At 42.1% G+C, this 22,502-nt stretch overlaps 1 protein-coding gene across 1 annotated transcript in view; it reads right to left on the bottom strand.

The window, feature by feature from the left end:
* Positions 1 to 757: 757 nt before the first annotated feature.
* Positions 758 to 22,502, bottom strand: part of LOC124613462 (trypsin beta-like) — a 34,778-nt gene continuing 13,033 nt past the window's right edge. Inside the window, exons 4-7 of the mRNA XM_047142167.1 lie at positions 17,967 to 18,105; positions 5,982 to 6,098; positions 5,672 to 5,815; positions 758 to 937 (exon numbers count right to left, since the gene is read on the bottom strand). Of these exons, the coding sequence (XP_046998123.1) occupies positions 791 to 937; positions 5,672 to 5,815; positions 5,982 to 6,098; positions 17,967 to 18,105 (547 nt within the window). The 3' untranslated portion in view covers positions 758 to 790. The remainder of the gene's footprint in view (positions 938 to 5,671; positions 5,816 to 5,981; positions 6,099 to 17,966; positions 18,106 to 22,502) is intronic.

Raw genomic sequence — 22,502 nt, 5'->3', positions numbered from 1 at the left:
ATGTCAAGAAATTTATGTTCAGAAATAAAGGACTATATCCATTATAACTTCTATAAATACAGAATACTATGTCGTTGTAAATGTTACGAAGATAGTTTTATGGATATTCCATATCTCCTTGTATCCCACGTTCTCGCTTCTGTGCTAGAGGAATGGAAAACTTCTATCCACCAACACCTTTAAGAAAAAGCGTATCTCAAGCTGTTCCACCTAATTGTTATTTATAAAAACTGACATCTCATGCCACCATGTTAATAGTAATATTTAGTGACCGCAGTTCAGGGCCGGCCGGAGTGGACGAGCACTTCTAGGCGCTACAGTCTGGAACCGCGCGACCGCTACTGTCACAGGTTCGAATCCTGCCTCGGACATGGATGTGTGTGATGTCCTTAGGTTAGTTAGGTTGAAGTAGTTCTGAGTTCTAGGGGACTGATGACCTCAGAAATTAAGTACCATAGTGCCCGGAGCCATTTTTTTTTTTTCAGTTCTGGAAAACGAAGAATACCGAATTTTCCGTTCTTTTAGAGTATATGAAAAGTGTGTTTCTTAACGTTCGTTTGTAATTAAGTTCCGAAGATTCTCTTTTCTCATAAGCAAATGCAGTCATTCGTTTGGAGGTTATGTCACCGTCCAATCGGTTAGTGATTAAGAAGAAATTGAACCTAAATTCTTAAGGTTTTTTTCAGACATTTATTAAAGTAAACACTGAGAGAAAGTAGTATTTATTTTTTGTACATTTAGTATTTTATGGTAATATTTCACAGAATGCTAAAATTCACATCTGCCGCCATCATCGTGTATTCTGATTGATCCAGTCGACGTAGTAGGAAACTTCAACAAAGACTCCTGGATACTGCGAAGTGGCACAATCGAACCCATTCCACGAGGAGATTCCCACCTGTTGGCCGTTCACCAGTAGGGGGCCACCGTCGTCACCCTGAAAAAGATGGAAGAAATTGTTAAGGTTCAGATATCATGTAACTCGCGAATGCTCTTAGAACGCTATCAACGAATCTAACGCTGTCCTTTGAAGTCTCCGAGCCAAAAGTTGATCCAAGGAAACCATTTAATCAGGCGTGGTCAGATAAGCATCGAAAACCACTAGCTGCATCTGGTTTACCAAATGGTTCTGAGCACTAAGGGACTTAACTTCTGAGGTCATCAGTCCCCTAGAACTTAGAACTACTTAAACCTAACTAACCTAAGGACATCACACACATCCATGCCCGAGCAGGATTCGAAACTGCGACCGTAGTGGTTGCGCGGTTCCAGACTGAAGCGCCTAGAACCGCTCGGACACTCCGACCGGCCTGGTTTACCAGCTTATCAACTTACACGTACCTTGTTGTTTCGTTTCATACCCCAGATTATTATTATTTCGTACCAGCCTAACACAACCACAATATTCCTCTACCCCTGCGAAAAATAAAAAGACTCTAATGTCTTCAGCGTCGTTAATATATGTAAGTATTGGGAATGGAGAGGTCCACGTGGTAGACTGAATTTCCGGCTGCACTTTAGAAAAATCTGAAGCGTGTTTGCCTCAATAATTCTAAATAGGCCAGTTCTTCTCAAAAAAACTTTCCTCGAGCGAGGTTGCGCGGTGGCTGACATCCTGATTCCTCCCAAAAGGACTATGCTGTTGATCAGAATGAAGTGTACAAATGTTTTTCGTTGTTTTGTAAGGGATCATGTAAAATCAATACTTGTTCACGGTGTGTTCACTGTGTGTGGACGTGGTGGTGGGATTTGATTATAATAAATGCACATTTTTATCAGCATGAACTTCAGTCAGTCTAATTCCCTCTCATATTCCGCTTTCCTTTGCATTTGATTTGTGATCAGTGGTTCTTGGAGCATTCTGCCGAGAAACCTTTCCATTATGAGAATGTCTAAGGAATGTTGTGTTAATTTAGGAAGTACAAGTGCATAAAGAAATGATCGCAGTCGTACATAGACAAGTGCATTTATCCGCAAAAATATAAATATTATTTCACCAGGGTTTAGTCCGTAATTTTATCAAGGTTTGGTTCGACAAAGAACAGACAGTGAGCAACAATTTAGTTGAGAGGTCTGAATGATTAGGCAAAGAAAACATCGATTTCATATAACGAAAGAAGTGTTGCATACGTTACGCAATTGTAGAAGCACCGCGTCAGTCGGACCCTTTTTATATGTACTCTTGTGGAAGAATTTCGAATTGCCTTTAGTTGATGTGTCGAGCTTCATAGAACGACATATCTCTTTAAAGTATAATCTACACGCGCTAGTTTTTCGTATCCGAGCACGTACGTGTGGTGAAACAGGCACAACAGAATATGTCGTACGGGATTGTCCCTATATATATATATATATATATAGGGCTCGCTGCACCTCTCTCTCTCACACACACTCCACAGCGCTCTCTCTCGCACACTCAAGGTCACGCGCCACTGTGGTCAGAGCCATCTATTGAGCACCCAGAGAAACACCCAGGGAGCATCCCAGAGTGCCCCAGAGAGCTACAACACTACAACACCAAGAAGAATCGCTTCTCGGCTTTTGGCAAGATCAATGTGTAGTATGTGGCCCTTAAAAGGGCCTTTTTTGAGGACTGCTTTCAATGGTTATACAGAGTACAGTCACCCACAATGCGACAATCTTCCACTGCGACACTGTTACATGCAACGAAAGCAACTGTTATCCATCCATTACCCAAACCTGAGGAAGTAGAACTTTTCATCAAAGAAAAATTAAACCTCGCGCCACAAAACAAAGTAGGTCCATTTATAAGAACAAATTGAGCAGTTTTACCTACTCCCCTTACTTCGTTCTTTTTGCCCTTCGTGGAAGATGTCGAAGCACCAAGGGTGCCATCCACATTTACAAGTGTTTTGTAAACAAGCAATCGTCGGCTAAAATCAAGTTGCCGATTGCGCAACTGCGGGTGATAAGGCGCGCTTATGAATGGGCGCCCGGAAGTCCACATCCGCTGCGTGCGCCAGGACTGATGCTATATAAGGAGCACACTGTCCTGCCAGCGCATTCACTCTTGTGTGAGTGAATAGCCACTGAGGCACTGCTTCTTACAATGGTTCGTAAACGTTGTTATCGTCGTCGCCGACGATTGCTTGTTTACAAAACACTTGTAAATGTGGACGGCACCCTTGGTGCTTCGACATCTTCCACGAAGGGCAAAAAGAACGAAGTAAGGGGAGTAGGTAAAACTGCTCAATTTGTTCTTATAAATGGACCTACTTTGTTTTGTGGCGCGAGGTTTAATTTTTCTTTGATGAAAAGTTCTACTTCCTCAGGTTTGGGTAATGGATGGACAACAGTTGCTTTCGTTGCATGTAACAGTGCAGGGAGAGCAGGTTTGGAATCCTTTGAAACTCGTGAAATTTTGGCTTACCGTACTATACCTGTATCTGAGATTATTATCTCTGGTGAGGGTTCCTACCTTATGCCACATGGGAGCCTCGTATATATATATATATATATATATATATATATATATATATATATATATATATATATATATATACGAGGGCCGTTCAGAAAGTAACCTCCGGTTGATTTAAAAAAATACACCAAGTTAAATAAAAATATTTTAATATATACAACTACATCTCTGCACTATTTTTCTACATAGTCTCCATAGCGATTGAGGCACTTATCGTATCTCTTCACAAGCTTTGAAATTCCTTCTGCATAAAAATCACCCGCTTGTGCCTGGAGCCAGCCTGTGACCGCACCTTTGAGCTCTTCGTCGTCATCAAACCGCTGTGACCCGAGCCATTTCTTCAAATGCATGAAGAGGTGATAATCACTTGGCGCCAGGTCTGGGCTGTAAGGTGGATGGTTGATAACGTCCCACTTGAAGGACTCAAGAAGGACCGTTGTTCTGCGAGCAGAGTGAGGACGGGCGTTATCGTGCAAAAAAACGATACCGGAAGTCAGCATACCACGGTGTTTGTTCTGTATAGCCCGTCGTAACTTTTTTATTGTTTCACAGTACACGTCTTGATTAATGGTCGTACCACGTTCCATGAATTCAACCAACAACACCCCTTTGGCATCCCAAAACATCGTTGCCATCAGTTTTCTGGCAGAAAAATCTTGCGAGGCATTTCTTGGTTTGGTAGGCGAATTTGAATGTGCCCACATCCTTGATTGTTCTTTTGTCTCAGAGTTCACGTACTTAGTCCAGGTTTCGTCACCGGTCACGATTCTGTTTAACAATGGTTCTCCTTCGTCCTCATAACGTGACAGAAAGTCTAATGCAGAGGCCATTCTTTGAGTTTTGTGGTGGTCGGTAAGAATTTTGGGCACCCATCGTGCACAGAACTTACGGTAACCCAATCTTGCTGTCACTATCTCGTACAAGAGAGTCTTAGAAATCTGTGGAAAACCAGTAGACAACTCCGACATTGAGAAACGTCGATTTTCACGAACTTTTGCATCAACTGTCTGAACGAGTTCGTCAGTCACCAATGATGGTCTACCACTCCTCTCTTCATCATGAACGTTTTCTCGTCCACTTCTAAATAAACGTACCCATTCACGGACAACTCCTTCACACGGCACAAAGCTCACGATGAATAGCTGCTGCAGAATATCCTTTGGCTGTAAAAAACCTTATGACAGCACGCACTTCACATTTGTCGGGGTTTTCTATTGCAGCACACATTTCAAACCGCCACAAAAACTAAACTAGCGCAGGTACGACGTTCACTCGACCACGGCTTGATGCCGACTGACCTGTTGAGTGCGTGAACGCACAGATGGCGTCGCTACTCCCCCCACAACCCGCACTGTGACCAATCGGAGGTTACTTTCTGAACCGCCCTCGTATATATATATATATATATATATATATATATATATATATATATATATATATATATGTGTGTGTGTGTGTGTGTGTGTGTGTGTGTAGAAATGTTTGGGCTTATTTATTGACCGTCTCTCACAGTTCCCAAATGCTGGTGTCTCATTTCAGTGTTTTGACGTTGTACTGCTATTCATATATCCACTTACAAAATGCATAAGTTATCTCCATAGTCGTGTCATCAACGTTGGTTATTACTATTACTGCGTCACCTAGGCAGGAGCTTAGGGGTGGTATGTGGCACTGTGGACCAGCATCACTTTTCTCCGAATCTGGCAACACATCCACGGGAGTGACACCACAAATATCCCAAAAGACTGTCATCATGACCTGGTCAGCAGTGGCAGCGGTCGTCCTGGACTGGCACGCTCTTATTTATAAAATTCTAATCACTCTCCGGTGCATGGTGTGTGCGTAACCTCGTAGAGCGCTATTGAGAAGTTGTTTACTGACAGAAGAAATGGAATTGTGTGTGTCTAAAACTAGTATAAAAATACGAGTCAAGTTTATCACAATGATTCTGTTGATAATTAATTGACTAGTTCTCGTAATTTAAGTGACAGATGTTAGAAATCACCTTGGTGGTGCACCCTCTGATCGTTGGTCTACGTATGGGACGTTACACATATTTCTAGGGAAATATGTTCTGTAAGTTACTACTTAGAGAACGACTATAGCTGAGTGGTAAAATGGGAACAGTAATATTGTCGTGAACGGGTAAGGAGTTTCGTACAGCCAGGCAGCTGGAAGGCACGAGCCGAGGGAGTGCAATATTGTAGGTAAGAAAAGATCGCAACTCACATCGCATGACCCTTTGCCTGAGTCTCCTGCGCAGATGTTCATGGCCGGCATAAAGAGGTAGATGTAGTCCGAGTACGTCGACTGGCAGTCCGAGTCCGACCACACGGCGACGTTGACCTTGCGCAGGCTGCTGACAGCGGATGACTGAAACAGTGAGTATGTACCACCATTGTATGTCAGTACCAGATTTCATTCTCTCGCTTCACTCATCGTCATCATCATCAACATCAACATCATCATCACCCAGTCGACACGGCTGGGTGTTCTGACCCTCATTCCTACTTTAAACTGGTGACATCAGTGGTCTCACCTTGGAGGTGGATCCCCAGCCAACCACAGTGCCAGTGGCGCCGGCGGATGTCTGCTGACCGGATGACGGCAGGGAGACGGCCGCTATAGTCGACGAGAACGACAGCGACTGCGACAGCTGCAAGAAATGAGACAACACTGTAAGCTGACAGCCGACGGAGGACTCTACCATACATTAGTAACTGCCACTAGTCTTGTAGGTCTACTCCAACTAATTTGTGTGACGCAGCAATCGCTTTACATCATGCAGTAGTTATCCAGTATCGAAGACTTGTGTTTTACTGTGCTGCCACTATGTTTATCCTGATATTCTGGCTGCCTCCTAATGTCCTTGGGCTAGCCAAAAACTAAGCAACCAATACCAAACTAATGTGATGCAAAAAGCAGTATAAAAAATAATTAATGTAGAGTTATGAAATTTCGGGAATACATTTATCAAGGCAATGTATTTAAGTGATTAACATTGCAAGACCACAGATTAATGTAAGCGTGAGATATGCCACTGCAAATGTACGGTTCTGGTACGTTAATAAACGCTGTAATCGCCAGAACGTTTAATGCAGGCATGTAAACATGCATGCACTGTGCTGTACACTTGGCGGAAGTCAATTTATAGAATAGAGTTCCACGTCTGTTACACTTCATCGGTCAATATAGTGATGGGTAATCGTGATTGTGGACGATGCTGGCCAAGTTGTGGAAGGCCGGAGTGGCCGAGCGGTTGTAGGCGCTACAGTCTGGAACCGCGCGACCGCTACGGTCGCAGGTTCGAATCCTGCCTTGGGCATGGATGTGTGTGATGTCCTTAGGTTAGTTAGGTTTAAGTAGTTCTAAGTTCTAGGGGACTTATGACCACAGCAGTTGAGTCCCATAATGCTCAGAACCATGTCGTCCTGTGATGTCCCATATGTGTTCGTTTTGAGACAGAGTTGATGAGAGACCGGGCCAAGGCAACATCTCGACACTCTGTAGAGCATGTTGAACTACAACAACGGTATGTGTGCGAACGTTACCTTTTGGAAACCACTCTCTGCAGCATTGTTCACAAATGACAGCTCAAAAGACCTAATCACAGCGATTGACATACAAATTTGAAGTCATATTCCATGGGATAACAACTACTAGCAGTCTCACATCAGTATACAACTCCAGGTGTTGGCCCAGTGTGTGTAGCACGCAGACAGGTTGGTTGCAGGCCCACAACTGGCCTCCGTCTAACCAAAAGATGGCCAGCACTAGTAACAAGGCTGAACTAGCTTTCATAAGAAAACACAACAGACCTTCACTCTGAGCTCCAGTGAGCTCTCGCTTGAAACCACTGAAGCCGCAAGTAGCGGTGGTTTGGAGTCGTTGCAATGCACGCTACAGGGCGTGTGGCTGAGAATCACACTTGAAGTAACAGATTTGCAACAGTTCGTTGTGTCACTGTGGTGCCAACTGCTGCTCAGATTTCTGCTGCAGGTGCATTTAGACACACCAGAGCCACACGCCGAACACATTTGCATCCGTCTCAGTAGTGCCACTTGGTCGTCCGGAGCCCGGTCTCCTTACAGCCGCACATTCTCATGACTGCTGCTCCCAGCAACCATAGGCAGTAGCTCATTCCTGCCAAGCCTTTGTGCAGTATGGCAGAAGGAACATTCAACTTCTCGTAGCCCTATTACAAGATTCCATTCAAACCGAGTGAAGTGTTGTTTATTCCGTCTTTGTCGCCTTAAGAGCGCTCTTGACTGGCATCAACTCACCACGTCCAATCTCAAAGGTAATTAACGCTCACAACGCATTTAAAGCAAATCTGATTTGCATCTTCTCACATGAACAGCGCGAAGTTTGAATAGACGTCATCCTTCAGATGCAGAAACTCGCCTACGAAATTTCGTTTCTGTCGCAAAACTTCTTATTGGTGTCGCGAGTTTTTCGTCATGTACGGTTAATATATTCTTTTCTCGTATTACTTATATACCATTAAACCATATTGCACTTGATGAAGCGTGCACGTGCTCGTACCAGTAGCTGTGAAGCGGAACCTATTCGGATTTCCTTGCTTAGCTGCTGTTTCTCTGGCATCCCATGAGGTGGGCCTTTTCAGTGCTTTTCGACGTAAGCCCATGCGCAGGTCACACTGGGGCGGTTTGTTTGGAGTTCTGTAAATGGCAGGAACCTTCCTGGATCGTGGCCTGGGCTTTCTTGCTCTGGCCGTCCGCTCGGGGGGTTTCAATGGCGGATGTATAGCGTGGACAGCGTGCAAATGCGTACTTGAGAGCCGAGCCATACTATTGAGTGTGACCGGCGCTGCCTCTGAACTGCATTGCTTGGTGGACGTGCAGACGTACACCATCCCAAAATTCTCCTTGGACTGACACAGGAATTCGGCAAGTCTCATGCTGTTAACTTCCTGCTGGTATTCGTGAAAAACCATGTGTTTAGCTACTGAGTTTTGTTTGGTGTTACTGACGTGAGGAGGCGTGATATATTCCGCTGGCCTTGTTTGGACAATGCCTTTCGCGTGGATCAGCGGCTCCACTATGTGCAGCTGCCGAGGTTAAACATTGACTCTATTACAAGATGTGTTGGTGAAGCACCGTATTATTATCATTATTGGTGCTTGTATTTTTGTACGTTTCACATATTCTTAAAAGTGTTTTTATTGTCAGTTGACTTAAATCTATAAAAATGTACCTGCATTCTTTATTAAGTTTCAGATATCTATAACTATTATTTTCCGTTAAGGTTGAAAGGCTCGTGTGTGTTGTAGTCTACTCTTATTTAGTTACATAAATTTCTATTTCCCTTAAGTACTTGTAGATCGAATAGTCTCAGTTGTGTGCTATTAATTCCCGTGTCGTTTTTGGTTTTGGGCCCATGTGCTGTGTACCACTCATGTAAATATTACATATTTTGTCTATGTATTCCTTAGAACAAGCCTAGCCATATGTGGAAGCGAAACATGGACGATAAATAGTTTAGACAAGAAGAGAATAGAAGCTTTCGAAATGCTGAAGATTACATGGGTAGATCACGTAACTAATGAGGAGGTACTGAAAAGAATTGGGAAGAAGAGGAATTTGTGGTACAACCTGACTAAAAGAAAGGGTCGGTTGGTAGGAAACGTTCTGAGGCATCAAGGGATCACCAAGTTAGTATTGGAGGGAAGCGTGGAGGGTAAAAATCGTAGAGGAAGACCGAGAGATGAATACACTAAGGAGATTCAAAAGGATGTACGTTGCAGTAGTTACTCGGTGTTGAAGAAGCTTGAACAGGATAGAGTAGCATGGAGAGCTGCATCAAACCAGTCTCTGGATTGAAGACGACAACAAAAACAACGTGTCTTAAAACCTGTACTGAAGTGAGCAACCGTCTGGGATGTCGGCCCTACTCAAGCTGCATTGGTTAGTACATGCGTTTCAGCCTCGTTATTTTGGATTTGTCCATGCTTCGATTTGCCTGCAGATTTACTAATGATCACAGTTATTTTAAATCCAACGCAGGAGCAACTGTTGTCTTCTATATTATATTATTTTCGAAGTTTCTTTAACGATAGGTGCGTATGGGTATTGGAACATTTGTTACACAGATTTATAAATAGAAGTAAAACCTCAACAGGTTTCAGTAGTGCCTGCGAGACGATTTTATAATGATACGGGATTCAAGTTATTGTTTGTTCACAAAATTTGATTTGGCCTCCTTAATAAGTAAAAAGGTTATTAAGTCTTGAAGCTACATTCAGGTTGTATTCTCTGTCTCTCTCTGTCTCTCCTGAATAACTCAAAATGATCAAAGGATGAAAGTATCATTTTAGCCGAAAAATAAAGTGTACAATGAAGTTTTGTAGGAGTATCCTCAATACGGAATTACCGTCATTAACTTAATTCTTTTAAAATCTATAATGTACAACTTTTAGTTTTGAGGTACGCCATGACGACGTTGGTATATTTGGCACACATTGCGTACAGGACAATAATCTTTGAGAATTTCTTTACATGAGTCAGAGTTGACATGGGTCAGTGGGCAGCATCATATCTCAGACTGGGGAATGTGATTGACAGTTAAGATACACTTTCTGAATGTCATTAGTTTTAAGTGAAATTCAGACCTTCAGCTTCGAAAGTGTAGCATTCGATGTTCCATCCACTGTGTAATGATGAGTTCATTGATTTTAGGCCGTAACTCCTGCAAATGAAACTTCATGGCTCCCAGAAACGACGGACTTATCTTCGGAACGGATGGCATTGGACGACCGTAAAGCAATGAATGACAATTTGATGAATACGACTATCATTTTGAGTAAGCAGTAGATCCCAGCTGAAAATCAAGTTGCGAAGAAAATCTGTACACCACACGTATAGCACAAAGGAAAACAAATACGTCTGTTGGTGGGTGTGAAGTTTATAACAGCTTAGCTAGTGTGCCTATGTTTTCGTTATTATTTTACTGTATGTGATTGTTTTCTCTCAAGCGTAACTTTCTCTGTTGAGAAATCCGTTTGGGTGGTGAAATGTGGTGCTCTAGAGTCAAACGCCCGACGAAGAAATATTAGAAAAGGCCATTGGGAGAAACGGCGAACCTTGTCGTGAAATCTCCGTAGCATTTAATGGGCGTAACTTGCCGATGTCTCCGGGCTCTACAACGCGCTGCTGGGTTATGAATGCAGACTCCTGTTTATGTCAGTCTGTGTTTGCAGTGCGCAAGCCTGAAGGCGCCAGATTCGTTGATCAGTATCCAGCAATTCTTGACCGGTAGTGGAATTTACCGCTATGCCACCTGTCGAAAAATGGATCGAGGAACTCTGGTCATGCGCGGGGAACCTTGAAATTTCTCATGGATGCAGCCGGGGACATCTGGCTGTAGAGTTGTTGCCCTCTAACGCGGGCAGTAACGCTAGGGAACACTATTTCTGCTGCAGAGAGATTAGCGCTTCGACTTTACGAGAATACTCTGAAGTTATGATGGTACCGGCGAGTGTAGGCGACGCAAACGTCACCTTTTCAGAAGAATGTTATTAAGCAAGAGGTATCAATTGTTGAACGATTCTACATATCGCGTACTAGGGTCTGAAAAGCCAAAATACACCGAAAGTATATAGAGCTCTATCTCTGACATTATGGCCACGAAACTACGTGCGCAGGCCACTGTACCTCCCAGTCATAAGGACTGATTAAAATTCATAAGGTAGCGTGCAAGTACGCGCAACTGTGAGCAATATTGTGGTGCCAACATACAACTTGACAAGCAAGATATCTGCCGTCATAGCCGAGGCCGGTTATAGAAAAATGTGTTGTTGTTGTTGTGGTCTTCAGTCCTGAGACTGGTTTGATGCAGCTCTCCATGCTACTCTATCCTGTGCAAGCTTTTTCATCTCCCAGTACCTACTGCAACCTACATCCTTCTGAATCTGCTTAGTGTATTCATCTCGTGGTCTCCCTCTACGATTTTTACCCTCCACGCTGCCCTCCAATACTAAATTGGTGATCCCTTGATGCCTCAGAACATGCCCTACCAACCGATCCCTTCTTCTGGTCAAGCTGTGCCACAAACTTCTCTTCTCCCCAATCCTATTCAATACTTCCTCATTAGTTACATGATCTACCCATCTAATCTTCAGCATTCTTCTGTAGCACCACATTTCGAAAGCTTCTATTCTCTTCTTGTCTAAACTATTTATCGTCCATGTTTCACTTCCATACATGGCTACACTCCATACGAATACTTTCAGAAATGACTTCCTGACACTTAAATCAATACTGGATGTTAACAAATTTCTTTTCTTCAGAAACGCTTTCCTTGCCATTGCCAGTCTACATTTTATATCCTCTCTACTTCTACCATCATCAGTTATTTTGCTCCCCAAATAGCAAAACTCCTTTACTACTTTAAGTGCCTCATTTCCTAATCTAATTCTCTCAGCATCACCCGACTTAATTAGACTACATTCCATTATCCTTGTTTTGCTTTTGTTGATGTTCATCTTATATCCTCCTTTCAAGACACTGTCCATTCCATTCAACTGCTCTTCCAAGTCCTTTGCTGTCTCTGACAGAATTACAATGTCATCGGCGAACCTCAAAGTTTTTATTTCTTCTCCATGAATTTTAATACCTACTCCGAATTTTTCTTTTGTTTCCTTTACTGCTTGCTCAATATACAGATTGAACAACATCGGGGAGAGGCTACAACCCTGTCTTACTCCCTTCCCAACCACTGCTTCCCTTTCATGTCCCTCGACTCTTATAACTGCCATCTGGTTTCTGTACAAATTGTAAATAGCCTTTCGCTCCCTGTATTTTACCCCTGCCACCTTTAGAATTTGAAAGAGAGTATTCCAGTCAACATTGTCAAAAGCTTTCTCTAAGTCTACAAATGCTAGAAACGTAGGTTTGCCTTTCCTTAATCTTTCTTCTAAGATAAGTCGTAAGGTCAGTATTGCCTCACGTGTTCCAGTGTTTCTACGGAATCCAAACTGATCTTCCCCGAGGTTGGCTTCTACTAGTTCTTCCATTCCTCTGTAAAGAATTCGTGTTAGTATTTTGCAGCTGTGACTTATTAAGCTGATAGTTCGGTAATTTTCACATCTGTCAACACCTGCTTTCTTTGGGATTGGAATTATTACATTCTTCTTGAAGTCTGAGGGTATTTCGCCTGTTTCATACATCTTGCTCACCAGATGGTAGAGTTTTGTCAGGACTGGCTCTCCCACGGCCGTCAGTAGTTCCAATGGAATATTGTCTACTCCGGGGGCCTTGTTTCGACTCAGGTCTTTCAGTGCTCTGTCAAACTCTTCACGCAGTATCGTATCTCCCATTTCATCTTCATCTACATCCTCTTCCATTTCCATAATATTGTCCTCAAGTACATCGCCCTTGTATAGACCCTCTATATACTCCTTCCACCTTTCTGCTTTCCCTTCTTTGCTTAGCACTGGGTTTCCATCTGAGCTCTTGATATTCATACAAGTCGTTCTCTTATCTCCAAAGGTCTCTTTAATTTTCCTGTAGGCGGTATCTATCGTACCCCTAGTGAGATAGGCCTCTACATCCTTACATTTGTCCTCTAGCCATCCCTGCTTAGCCATTTTGCACTTCCTGTCGATCTCATTTTTGAGACGTTTGTATTCCTTTTTGCCTGTTTCACTTACTGCATTTTTATATTTTCTCCTTTCATCAATTAAATTCAATATTTCTTCTGTTACCCAAGGATTTCTACTAGCCCTCGTCTTTTTACCTACTTGATCCTCTGCTGCCTTCACTACTTCATCCCTCAAAGCTACCCATTCTTCTTCTACTGTATTTATTTCCCCCATTCCTGTCAATTGCTCCCTTATGCTCTCCCTGAATCTCTGTACAAACTCTGGTTCTTTTAGTTTATCCAGGTCCCATCTCCTTAAATTCCCACCTTTTTGCAGTTTCTTCAGTTTTAATCTACAGGTCATAACCAATAGATTGTGGTCAGAGTCCACATCTGCCCCTGGAAATGTCTTACAATTTAAAACCTGGTTCCTAAATCTCTGTCTTACCATTATATAATCTATCTGATACCTTTTAGTATCTCCAGGGTTCTTCCATGTATACAACCTTCTTTCATGATTCTTAAACCAAGTGTTAGTTATGATTATGTTGTGCTCTGTGCAAAATTCTACCAGGCGGCTTCCTCTTTCATTTCTGTCCCCCAATCCATATTCACCTACTATGTTTCCTTCTCTCCCTTTTCCTACACTCGAATTCCAGTCACCCATGACTATTAAATTTTCGTCTCCCTTCACAATCTGAATAATTTCTTTTATTTCATCATACATTTCTTCAATTTCTTCGTCATCTGCAGAGCTAGTTGGCATATAAACTTGTACTACTGTAGTAGGTGTGGGCTTCGTATCTATCTTGGCCACAATAATGCGTTCACTATGCTGTTTGTAGTAGCTTACCCGCATTCCTATTTTCCTATTCATTATTAAACCTACTCCTGCATTACCCCTATTTGATTTTGTGTTTATAACCCTGTAGTCACCTGACCAGAAGTCTTGTTCCTCCTGCCACCGAACTTCACTAATTCCCACTATATCTAACTTTAACCTATCCATTTCCCTTTTTAAATTTTCTAACCTACCTGCCCGATTAAGGGATCTGACATTCCACGCTCCGATCCGTAGAACACCAGTTTTCTTTCTCCTGATAACGACATCCTCTTGAGTAGTCCCCGCCCGGAGATCCGAATGGGGGACTATTTTACCTCCGGAATATTTTACCCAAGAGGACGCCATCATCATGTAATCATACAGTAAAGCTGCATGCCCTCGGGAAAAATTACGGCTGTAGTTTCCCCTTGCTTTCAGCCGTTCGCAGTACCAGCACAGCAAGGCCGTTTTGGTTATTGTTACAAGGCCAGATCAGTCAATCATCCAGACTGTTGCCCTTGCAACTACTGAAAAGGCTGCTGCCCCTCTTCAGGAAAAATGTGAGCAGTACATAAATAACTCAGAAGTCTTCTTTGATAGTTTCAAGAACTTACGACACACCATCAGAGATATTCACGAGTTTCTATGTGGTCTTACTTTTAATCGAGTTCAATTACAGGAATCGTCCTTACTCATTGCCTAAAAACTGGAAATATTTGTTTAAGCATGTGCTCAAATCGACCTACTTTTTATTCAATGACCAATATCCGCTGAAGATGTCGTACACCGTGTGTATGTGAGATAATGTGAGGAGCTAGAAGAAAGTGAAGAACAGAGAGGACTGATTGTCTTGCCGTATGTCAGCATTTCGTCTTCGAAAAATGGAGGATTACTGCCGAAACATAAAGTTAAATGCGCCTTCCATCCACTTTCAAAAGTGAGTGCTAATTATAGGCTCAGTTAAGGACCATTTTTGCTTGAAAAGGCCTTGTAGCTGGGAGACGACACACATCAGACAGAGGAAGGCAGATAAGTGAATGTTAACAGCGCACACGTCTTGACCTAACTAGAGAAATCTGTGGTGGCCGATTACTGTTTGAGTATAGTCATGAAACGAATCATCAAAGCACTAAAATTCTCTTAGCGACGTATTTGTAGTAAGACTGTGTAAAGAACTGGTCGAGATACGTGTGAAATATTGTAAACAGAGATACGGGTTTCTGAGTTAGTGCTGCGTGGTATCCAGCGCTAGCAGTACTAAAGTCACAGCGTCTACATGGGGGAAACTGTTGATCAACCAAGGGATGACGATTCGCTGGCAAGTAAACTATTCAGATAACAGCGTCGACGATGGTCACACGCCAGCGTGAAGGCGTAATTCTACATACATCTTCCGATAGAGGTCACTTTTGCAATTCACAGAATGAACAAGAGCTTTTTTGGATACATCGCGGTTCTTGGTTCATTGTCTGACGTGTATTATAGTGATCCTTCCTGCTAAAAATTAGAATACTTCACTATTGGCCAAAGAATTTGGCGCCTTAATGCATGTGCATTTCCTACATTGATTGGCAAAATCAGAAGGCTCCAGTCAAAAGTCAGCGTGGTGTTCGTCACAGAACACGTTTGATCAGCTGCACTAATGAAATATCGTGGGACTTAATAATGACGTCCAAAGATTCTCCCGAGAACCATATCTACAAACCTAAGACGATATACAAATATTTCATTTACATGTACTTCTTTTTCTTTTGCGCAGATGAAGTATTTTAAATCCTCCTCTAGTGCTGCTGAGAATACTATCATGTTATGGAACATTTTTCATTTACTGTGTTAATCGTTATTCTGATGGTGTCGAATGCATCGAAAAACACAGATTGATAACAAGCTTTGTTTGTCAACTGCTGTCAGTATAAAAGTATTATATCAAGATATTATACAGGAAACTTTGACCTTCAAACGCCTTCTGAAATTGATTAGGGTGATCACGTGCACATCATATCCCCCCCTCGTAAACCTCAACTCAAGAAGTCGAAAGCCCTGCCCTTATCAGTAACATCATCACCCTTATTGCTAATGGCTTCAGATTTATAAATGATGTGATCGTCATGCCGTCACAACCATCCCTACTTTTCCCCTACCCTGTCTCTCCCTTCCCCTGTCCGCCTCCACACACCCATTCGTTCTCCTAATCTCCCCACTGCTCCAGTCATATCCCATAGCGTTAGACTCAATTAAAATGTAACAGCCAATCACAACACACCCACGGTGCACAAATCCTGCCTGTGCTGAAAAGTATTCAGACTCTGAATTTTTGCACCGTGTTCAAAAGTATCCGAATGATCTGAATTATTTATGAGAAATTTAAGTAAACGCTTTATTTCCGTATCTAAAATATTAAGCTGTTTTCATTCACCACTCCAAGATACCTAGAATATGATTTTTACTTCAATTACTGTTCCACTAAACTTAAAAATATGAAATAAAATCAATTACTGCTTTATGCTCCTGTTGCTTTTCAACGTCAACAGATGGCCGCATTCACATTTTAATCTGTGCATCACGCTTGGTGCACGCTACAATGGAGCATGAACTTAATTATTATTTTACAAGCCCAAATTTTACCACGATGCTTCTCAAGTTTATCAAGGTTCATTCCGTGTCAAAATTGTTGCAAAAATGCGTCAGCAACGCAGAAAATTCAAAATTTCTATGGATGAATATTTTTATGGAGGAACAAGACTGGTAACTCTTGTTGAGAAGTGTACTTTAAGCCGTAAGTTTGATCAGCGGTAGTGTTAATATATGTTTTGTATTGTCACAGAACAAACTTTCATGTATATTAATGAATTCAATCAGATCGAATCAAACTCATATATAAACATACAAATTATTTGAGTAGTGTCAATAAGCTGTCTGCGTGATTTTTTTAACAAATTATATCGACAATAATATCATTTTACTTTGATGTAGGGTTTGAATTTTCTTTTGTCAACATAGACTTGAAATTTTCCTTGCATACAACCTGCACATATTTTGGTAAACAATTATGTTTCGATTTCAAAGATTTTATTTGGGAGATATTGACTTTGTTCTTTTGCCTCTTTGTTATTGCAGAAGTTTTATCTCTGTCTTCTTCAATGAACGTCTTTGGTCGTCATGTGTAGTAACATAGCGGAAGTTCTCGTTGTGTAACATAAGTTTATGTTGTACATCGCTATAAATTTTTCAGTAATTCTTCTTCCTTCCTTCCTAAACTAACGCTTTGCCAGTTCTCTGTTTGTATCAGTGTGGTGTTATGACATAACTTTGATTAGATGTTGGTGTTATTTAGTAGTTGGTTGTGAGAAATACAACTTTGGAAGGCCTTGGTACCATAGTGTCACTAGCTAAATATGGCAGGCTTCGTTGATAGTTTGTTTTGAGTTAAATCTGCACTTCACCTAGTTCAGATGCAAGTAAAATACAATATTAGGCTTTCAGTAAGATTGACTATTTTTCTAGTGCGCTCCACATGATGGATTTCGTCACGCTCACCCATTCCTCAGATGAGAAATTATCGAAAAATAAATTGTAAAAACGAGAGGCATTGATAATACATAAAAGTTGCTCACCCTCATACAATACCCGTTGCATATTTACTTGCAACACTTGAGAAGCATCACTTTGATGTGATATTTAATTTGAGAGTGCTTGAGACTTACACGAAGATTGGGTTTATAAAATAGAACTCCTTATACTGGACGACTTGGCCTTCCAATTATGGCGAAATTTATTCGTTGGTCAGAAACGGACATAAAACCTTTCGATTAACAGTCAAACTCTTTGATGCATACGCCACGGTGGCTGGACAATGAATATTCTATTTAAACTAGTCTACATTACAATAAAATTAATGTTGAATGGGAAGCAGCAGTTCTGTGTGCAGTGGATGCACCCTACGAAGTGGAGGTCTGAACATCCACAACAGAATAATAATATTAATAACAATAAAAATCCTATTACCAATACTAATAATAATAAGTCTCCGAGGAAAAGAACGTCGGAGAGGATCACGTACCACAAGAAAAGGAGAGGGGCAATGCAAGGGAGAGAACTTACCCCGAGCAGGGCAATGTCGTCCGTGTATTCCAGATTGTCAAAGCTGTCGTTGATGATGGTGGTGCTCACTCCCACCGTAGTACCAGAGCTGGTGCTTGACGTGGAGCCCGCATGGACGGTGATGGAGCCCGCACCGTATCTGTAACGAAAAGAAACCGTCTGGGTTTCTACGCTGCTGAAGAAAAGCGTAAAATGTGTACTATATTGCAGCAAATCGGTCGCTGATTGTCGTTAAGTGTTGACAGACACTAACTCCAAGTACGTAGCAGCGTAGCTTGTTGACACTTTTCAACATTTATCACGGAAATTTAAATCGCTCTTGAAATCAGTTCGACGGTTATATTTTCTTTGTTTGGCCACATCTGAAAAGCCTATTAAACGAAACGGTGCTGATGGACTCACTCATGTAATTGTTTCCGCATTCACATGCGATGCTGTAAATTCCTGAAATCCGGGGGCCGAGACCGTCCTTAACGGGACGTAGCATTTGCATAATCTTCTTAGGAGGTCGGAAGAGAGATCTGATACCTCATCTTCCCAGCATTTTCCTCCTGAAACGATAAAGTTCTTCCTACATGTTATGAACACCAGCTACTTCTTGTACAGCGGTAAATTTTATGAAATGACGGACGGAATGGCTATGGGTTTTCGTTGTCTCCAGAAATGGCTAACTATTTTTTGGAACATTCTGATAAACATGCATTAAGTTCGGCTCCCTTCATCCATCTTTATTTTATAGTTATTCTGACAACACGTTTGTAGTCTCTTGAGCATAGCCTCGTAAACAGACATGAAATACTGCTTCACCAAAGGAAATTTTTGTCCCATGCATTCATATACTGGGACTCTGTAACGAAAGAGGCTGTAAAAGTAAGAACGTGTGAGAAACTTTCAACCGTGATGGCGCACATAATCCACATAACGGTGTATGGAAGCGAGCTCTCGACGCAGGGAAGAGCCAGAGATATTCGTCACAATGTTTACGCTACAGTGGAAGCGGTGACGCCACGTGCGCAGACGTTGACACCATCTGCGACAGCATGACGAACTACCGACCGATCAGAAGCCATCTTTGGGCTACATAAGGTCACCACAGTAGCGATTTTGACAGTCAGTTGCTCCTGACGATGAGGATGGTGGAAGTGTTCGAATGTTCGAGGTTTTGCCCTGAATTGACGTGGCAAGAAGTCCTAGCGTGTTTTATACTATATGCTTTTTGTTTTATTATAGTATAATTACAATGTTTTAAGGACCCGACGGCTACTTTTAAATAGTTACACAACTATTAACCCAGAATTTTCAGGAATAGTACGACTGAAGTGGATTGTTAAATCAGAAACACACGTATTATAAACCTGTGTTCTGCTTTTTATTACTATACAATTCTAAGTAAACGATAGTTATTCAATAAGCTAAGTAATTAAATCATGTAGTGTTTATTTCATCATGTTACTATAAGATTATGAATCCACACAGTCACACTCCGTTGAAACAAAAACAAACTAGTACTAGAGATCTTGTACGACATCGGCCCATGATGTTTCTTGCGGCAGGTTTATCTTCCACATCAATCATAATAGACATGAAAGACCATCTCTTGTCTCTCGCAAAGGTAAATACGTACATAAACAATTCAGAAAAGGATACAACGAAACTTAATAATTTAAAAAATCCATGGATTACACATTATCAAGAGTTACAGTGCAAATAGGAAGATGCTGCGAATGGTGTGCGTATTCATGAAGGAAAAAAAATTGTAGCTATTGATATAATAACTATGTATGAATTTCAAAACACGCTCAAAGAAATTACAATAGGGAAGCTGCAGGAACAGATGCACAAATGCAGAGTTAATCAGATACGCAGAAAATTACTTTTTACATTCGATTCTTATAGCCTATGGAGTAGTGCTGGCAAAAATGAGACAGGGCAGAAATTTGCGCGGTTTACAAAACGGATAATACTAGCGAATGTGGAAACTACAGAGGCATTAGTAGGCTGAACATAGCATACAAACACTACTGAAAAAACCTTCACCTACAGAATAACCGCTCTCGCTGAGACATATCTCGCACACGATGAAGATGGATTCAGAAAAAAAATGTCTGGTATTTATAATGTTTTTGCATAAAACGACTCACAGAAGAACGAAGGTAGTTATGCTTTCGACCAAGTTGATCGAAATAGATTACTGGCAATAATGAATGACACTGGCTACCCACCGCAACTGAAAGGACAATCAAAAGCGTGTATACTGAAACAAGAATATACACACATCAAAAATGTTATGCATCACTTTGGTTCCGAGAGTTCCGGAACTTGAACAGAAAATTGGAACAGAGATCAACATAAATATCATTTCTGCCCTTTTATTGCTCATGAAAACCTCATATTTCATGTTGTGCCACCATACAGCGAGACCTTCAGAGGAGATGGTCCAGATTTCTGTACACACCGGTACCTCTAATGCCCTGTAGCACGTCCTCTTGCATTGATGCATGCCTCTGTTCGTCTTGGCATACTATACACAAGTTCACCAACGCACTGCTGGTTCAAATTGTCCCACATTTCAACGGCGATTCGGCGTAGATCCCTCAGAGTGGTTGCTGGATCACTTCGTCCATAAACAGTCCTTTTCAATCTATCCCAAGCGTGTTCGATAGGGTTCATGTCTGAGGAACATGCTGGCCACTCTAGTCGAGCGATGTCGGTATCCTGAAGGAAGTCATTCGTAAGATGTGCACGATGGGAGAGCGAACTGTCGTCTATAAAGACAAACACTTCGCCAATATGCTGCCGATATTGTTGCACTATCGGTCGAAGGATGGGATTCACGTATTGTAAAGCCGTTATCGTGCCTTCCATGACCACCGGCGGCGTACGTCGGCCCCCCATAATGCCATCCCAAAACAGCAGAGAACCTCCATCTTGCTCCACTCGCTGGACAGTGTGTCTAAGGCGTTCAACCTGACCGCATTGCCTCCAAACACGTCTCCGACGATTGTCTGGTTGAAGGCATAAGCGACTCTCATCAGTGAAGAGAACGTGATGCCAATTCTGAGCGGTCCATTCGTCATGTTGTTGCGCCCATCTGTACCGCGTTGCATGGTGGTGTGGTTGCGAAGATGGACCTCGCCATGGACGTCCGCAGTGAATATGCGGATCATACAGCCTTTTGCGCACAGTTTGAGTCGTAACACGACGTCCTGTGGCTGCACGAAAAGCGTTGTTCAACATGCCGGTGTTGCTGTCAGGGTTCCTCCGAGCCATAATCCGTAAGTAGCGGTCACCCCTTGGGCTGCCTGAGCGAGGCATGTCATTGACATTTCCTGTCTCTCTGTATCTCTTCGATGTCTGAACAACATCGCTTTGGTTCACTGTGAGACGCTTGGACACTTCCCTTGTTGAGAGCCCGTCCTGGCAGAAAGTAACAATGTGGGCGCCATCGAACCGTGGTATTGACCGTCTAGGCATGGTTGAACTACAGACGACACGAGCCGTGTACCTCCTTCCTGGTGGAATGACTGGAACTGATCGGCTGTCGGAGCCCCTCCGTCTAATAGGCGCTGCACATGCATCTTTGGGCGAGTTTAGTGGCATCTCCGAACAGTGAAAGAGACTGTGTGTGTGATACAATATCCACAGTGAACGTCTATCTTCAGGAGCTGTGAGAACCGGGATGACCCAAAACTTTTTTTGATGTGTGTAATAATGGAGAAGGTGAAGTACAAATGAGTTAAAAATCAATCAGGGAATGATACAGGGAGGTTCCTTTTGACCAATTACTTTTAAACATTTGTGCTGCAAATATCCTTAAATCTGGCAATTAATAAATCATCCAGGAATTAAGTTCGATAAATTACATTAAGTGATTTACTCTTTGGAGGCGAGAAAGTAATAATACCAGAAAGTGAAGATAAACACCAGTTATCAGTACACTAGCTGAACCAAAAATGTGCAGAAAACAATCTAAAAATTTCATTCTATAAGTTGAAAGTTATGACCTTTCAAAGTAAATTCCCACTACGATCTGAAGTGGAATGATCACATAAAACAAATAGTGGGAAAAGCAGGCGCCAGGTTGAGATTCATAGGAAGAATTCTAAGAAAATGTGACTCATCGACGAAAGAAGTAGCTTACAAAACGCTTGTTCGTCCGATTCTTGAGTATTGCTCATCAGTATGCGACCCTTACCAGGTTGGATTAATAGAAGAGATAGACATGATCCAGCGAAAAGCAGCGCGATTCGTCATAGGGACATTTAGTCAGGGCGAGAGCGTTACGGAGATGCTGAACAAGCTCCAGTGGCGGACACTTCAAGAAAGGCGTTACGCAATACGGAGAGGTTTATTATCGAAATTACGAGAGAGCACATTCCGGGAAGAGATGGGCAACATATTACTACCGCCCACATATATCTCGCGTAATGATCACAACGAAAAGATCCGAGAAATTAGAGCAAATACGGAGACTTACAAGCAGTCGTTCTTCCCACGCACAATTCGTGAATGGAACAGGGAAGGGGGGATCAGATA

The sequence above is a fragment of the Schistocerca americana genome, chromosome 4 (genome assembly GCF_021461395.2).
Source record: "Schistocerca americana isolate TAMUIC-IGC-003095 chromosome 4, iqSchAmer2.1, whole genome shotgun sequence".
Taxonomy (NCBI): Eukaryota; Metazoa; Arthropoda; class Insecta; order Orthoptera; family Acrididae; genus Schistocerca; species Schistocerca americana.
The sequence above is the reverse complement of the archived record's forward strand: the minus strand, read 5'-3'. Positions and strand labels throughout refer to the sequence as shown.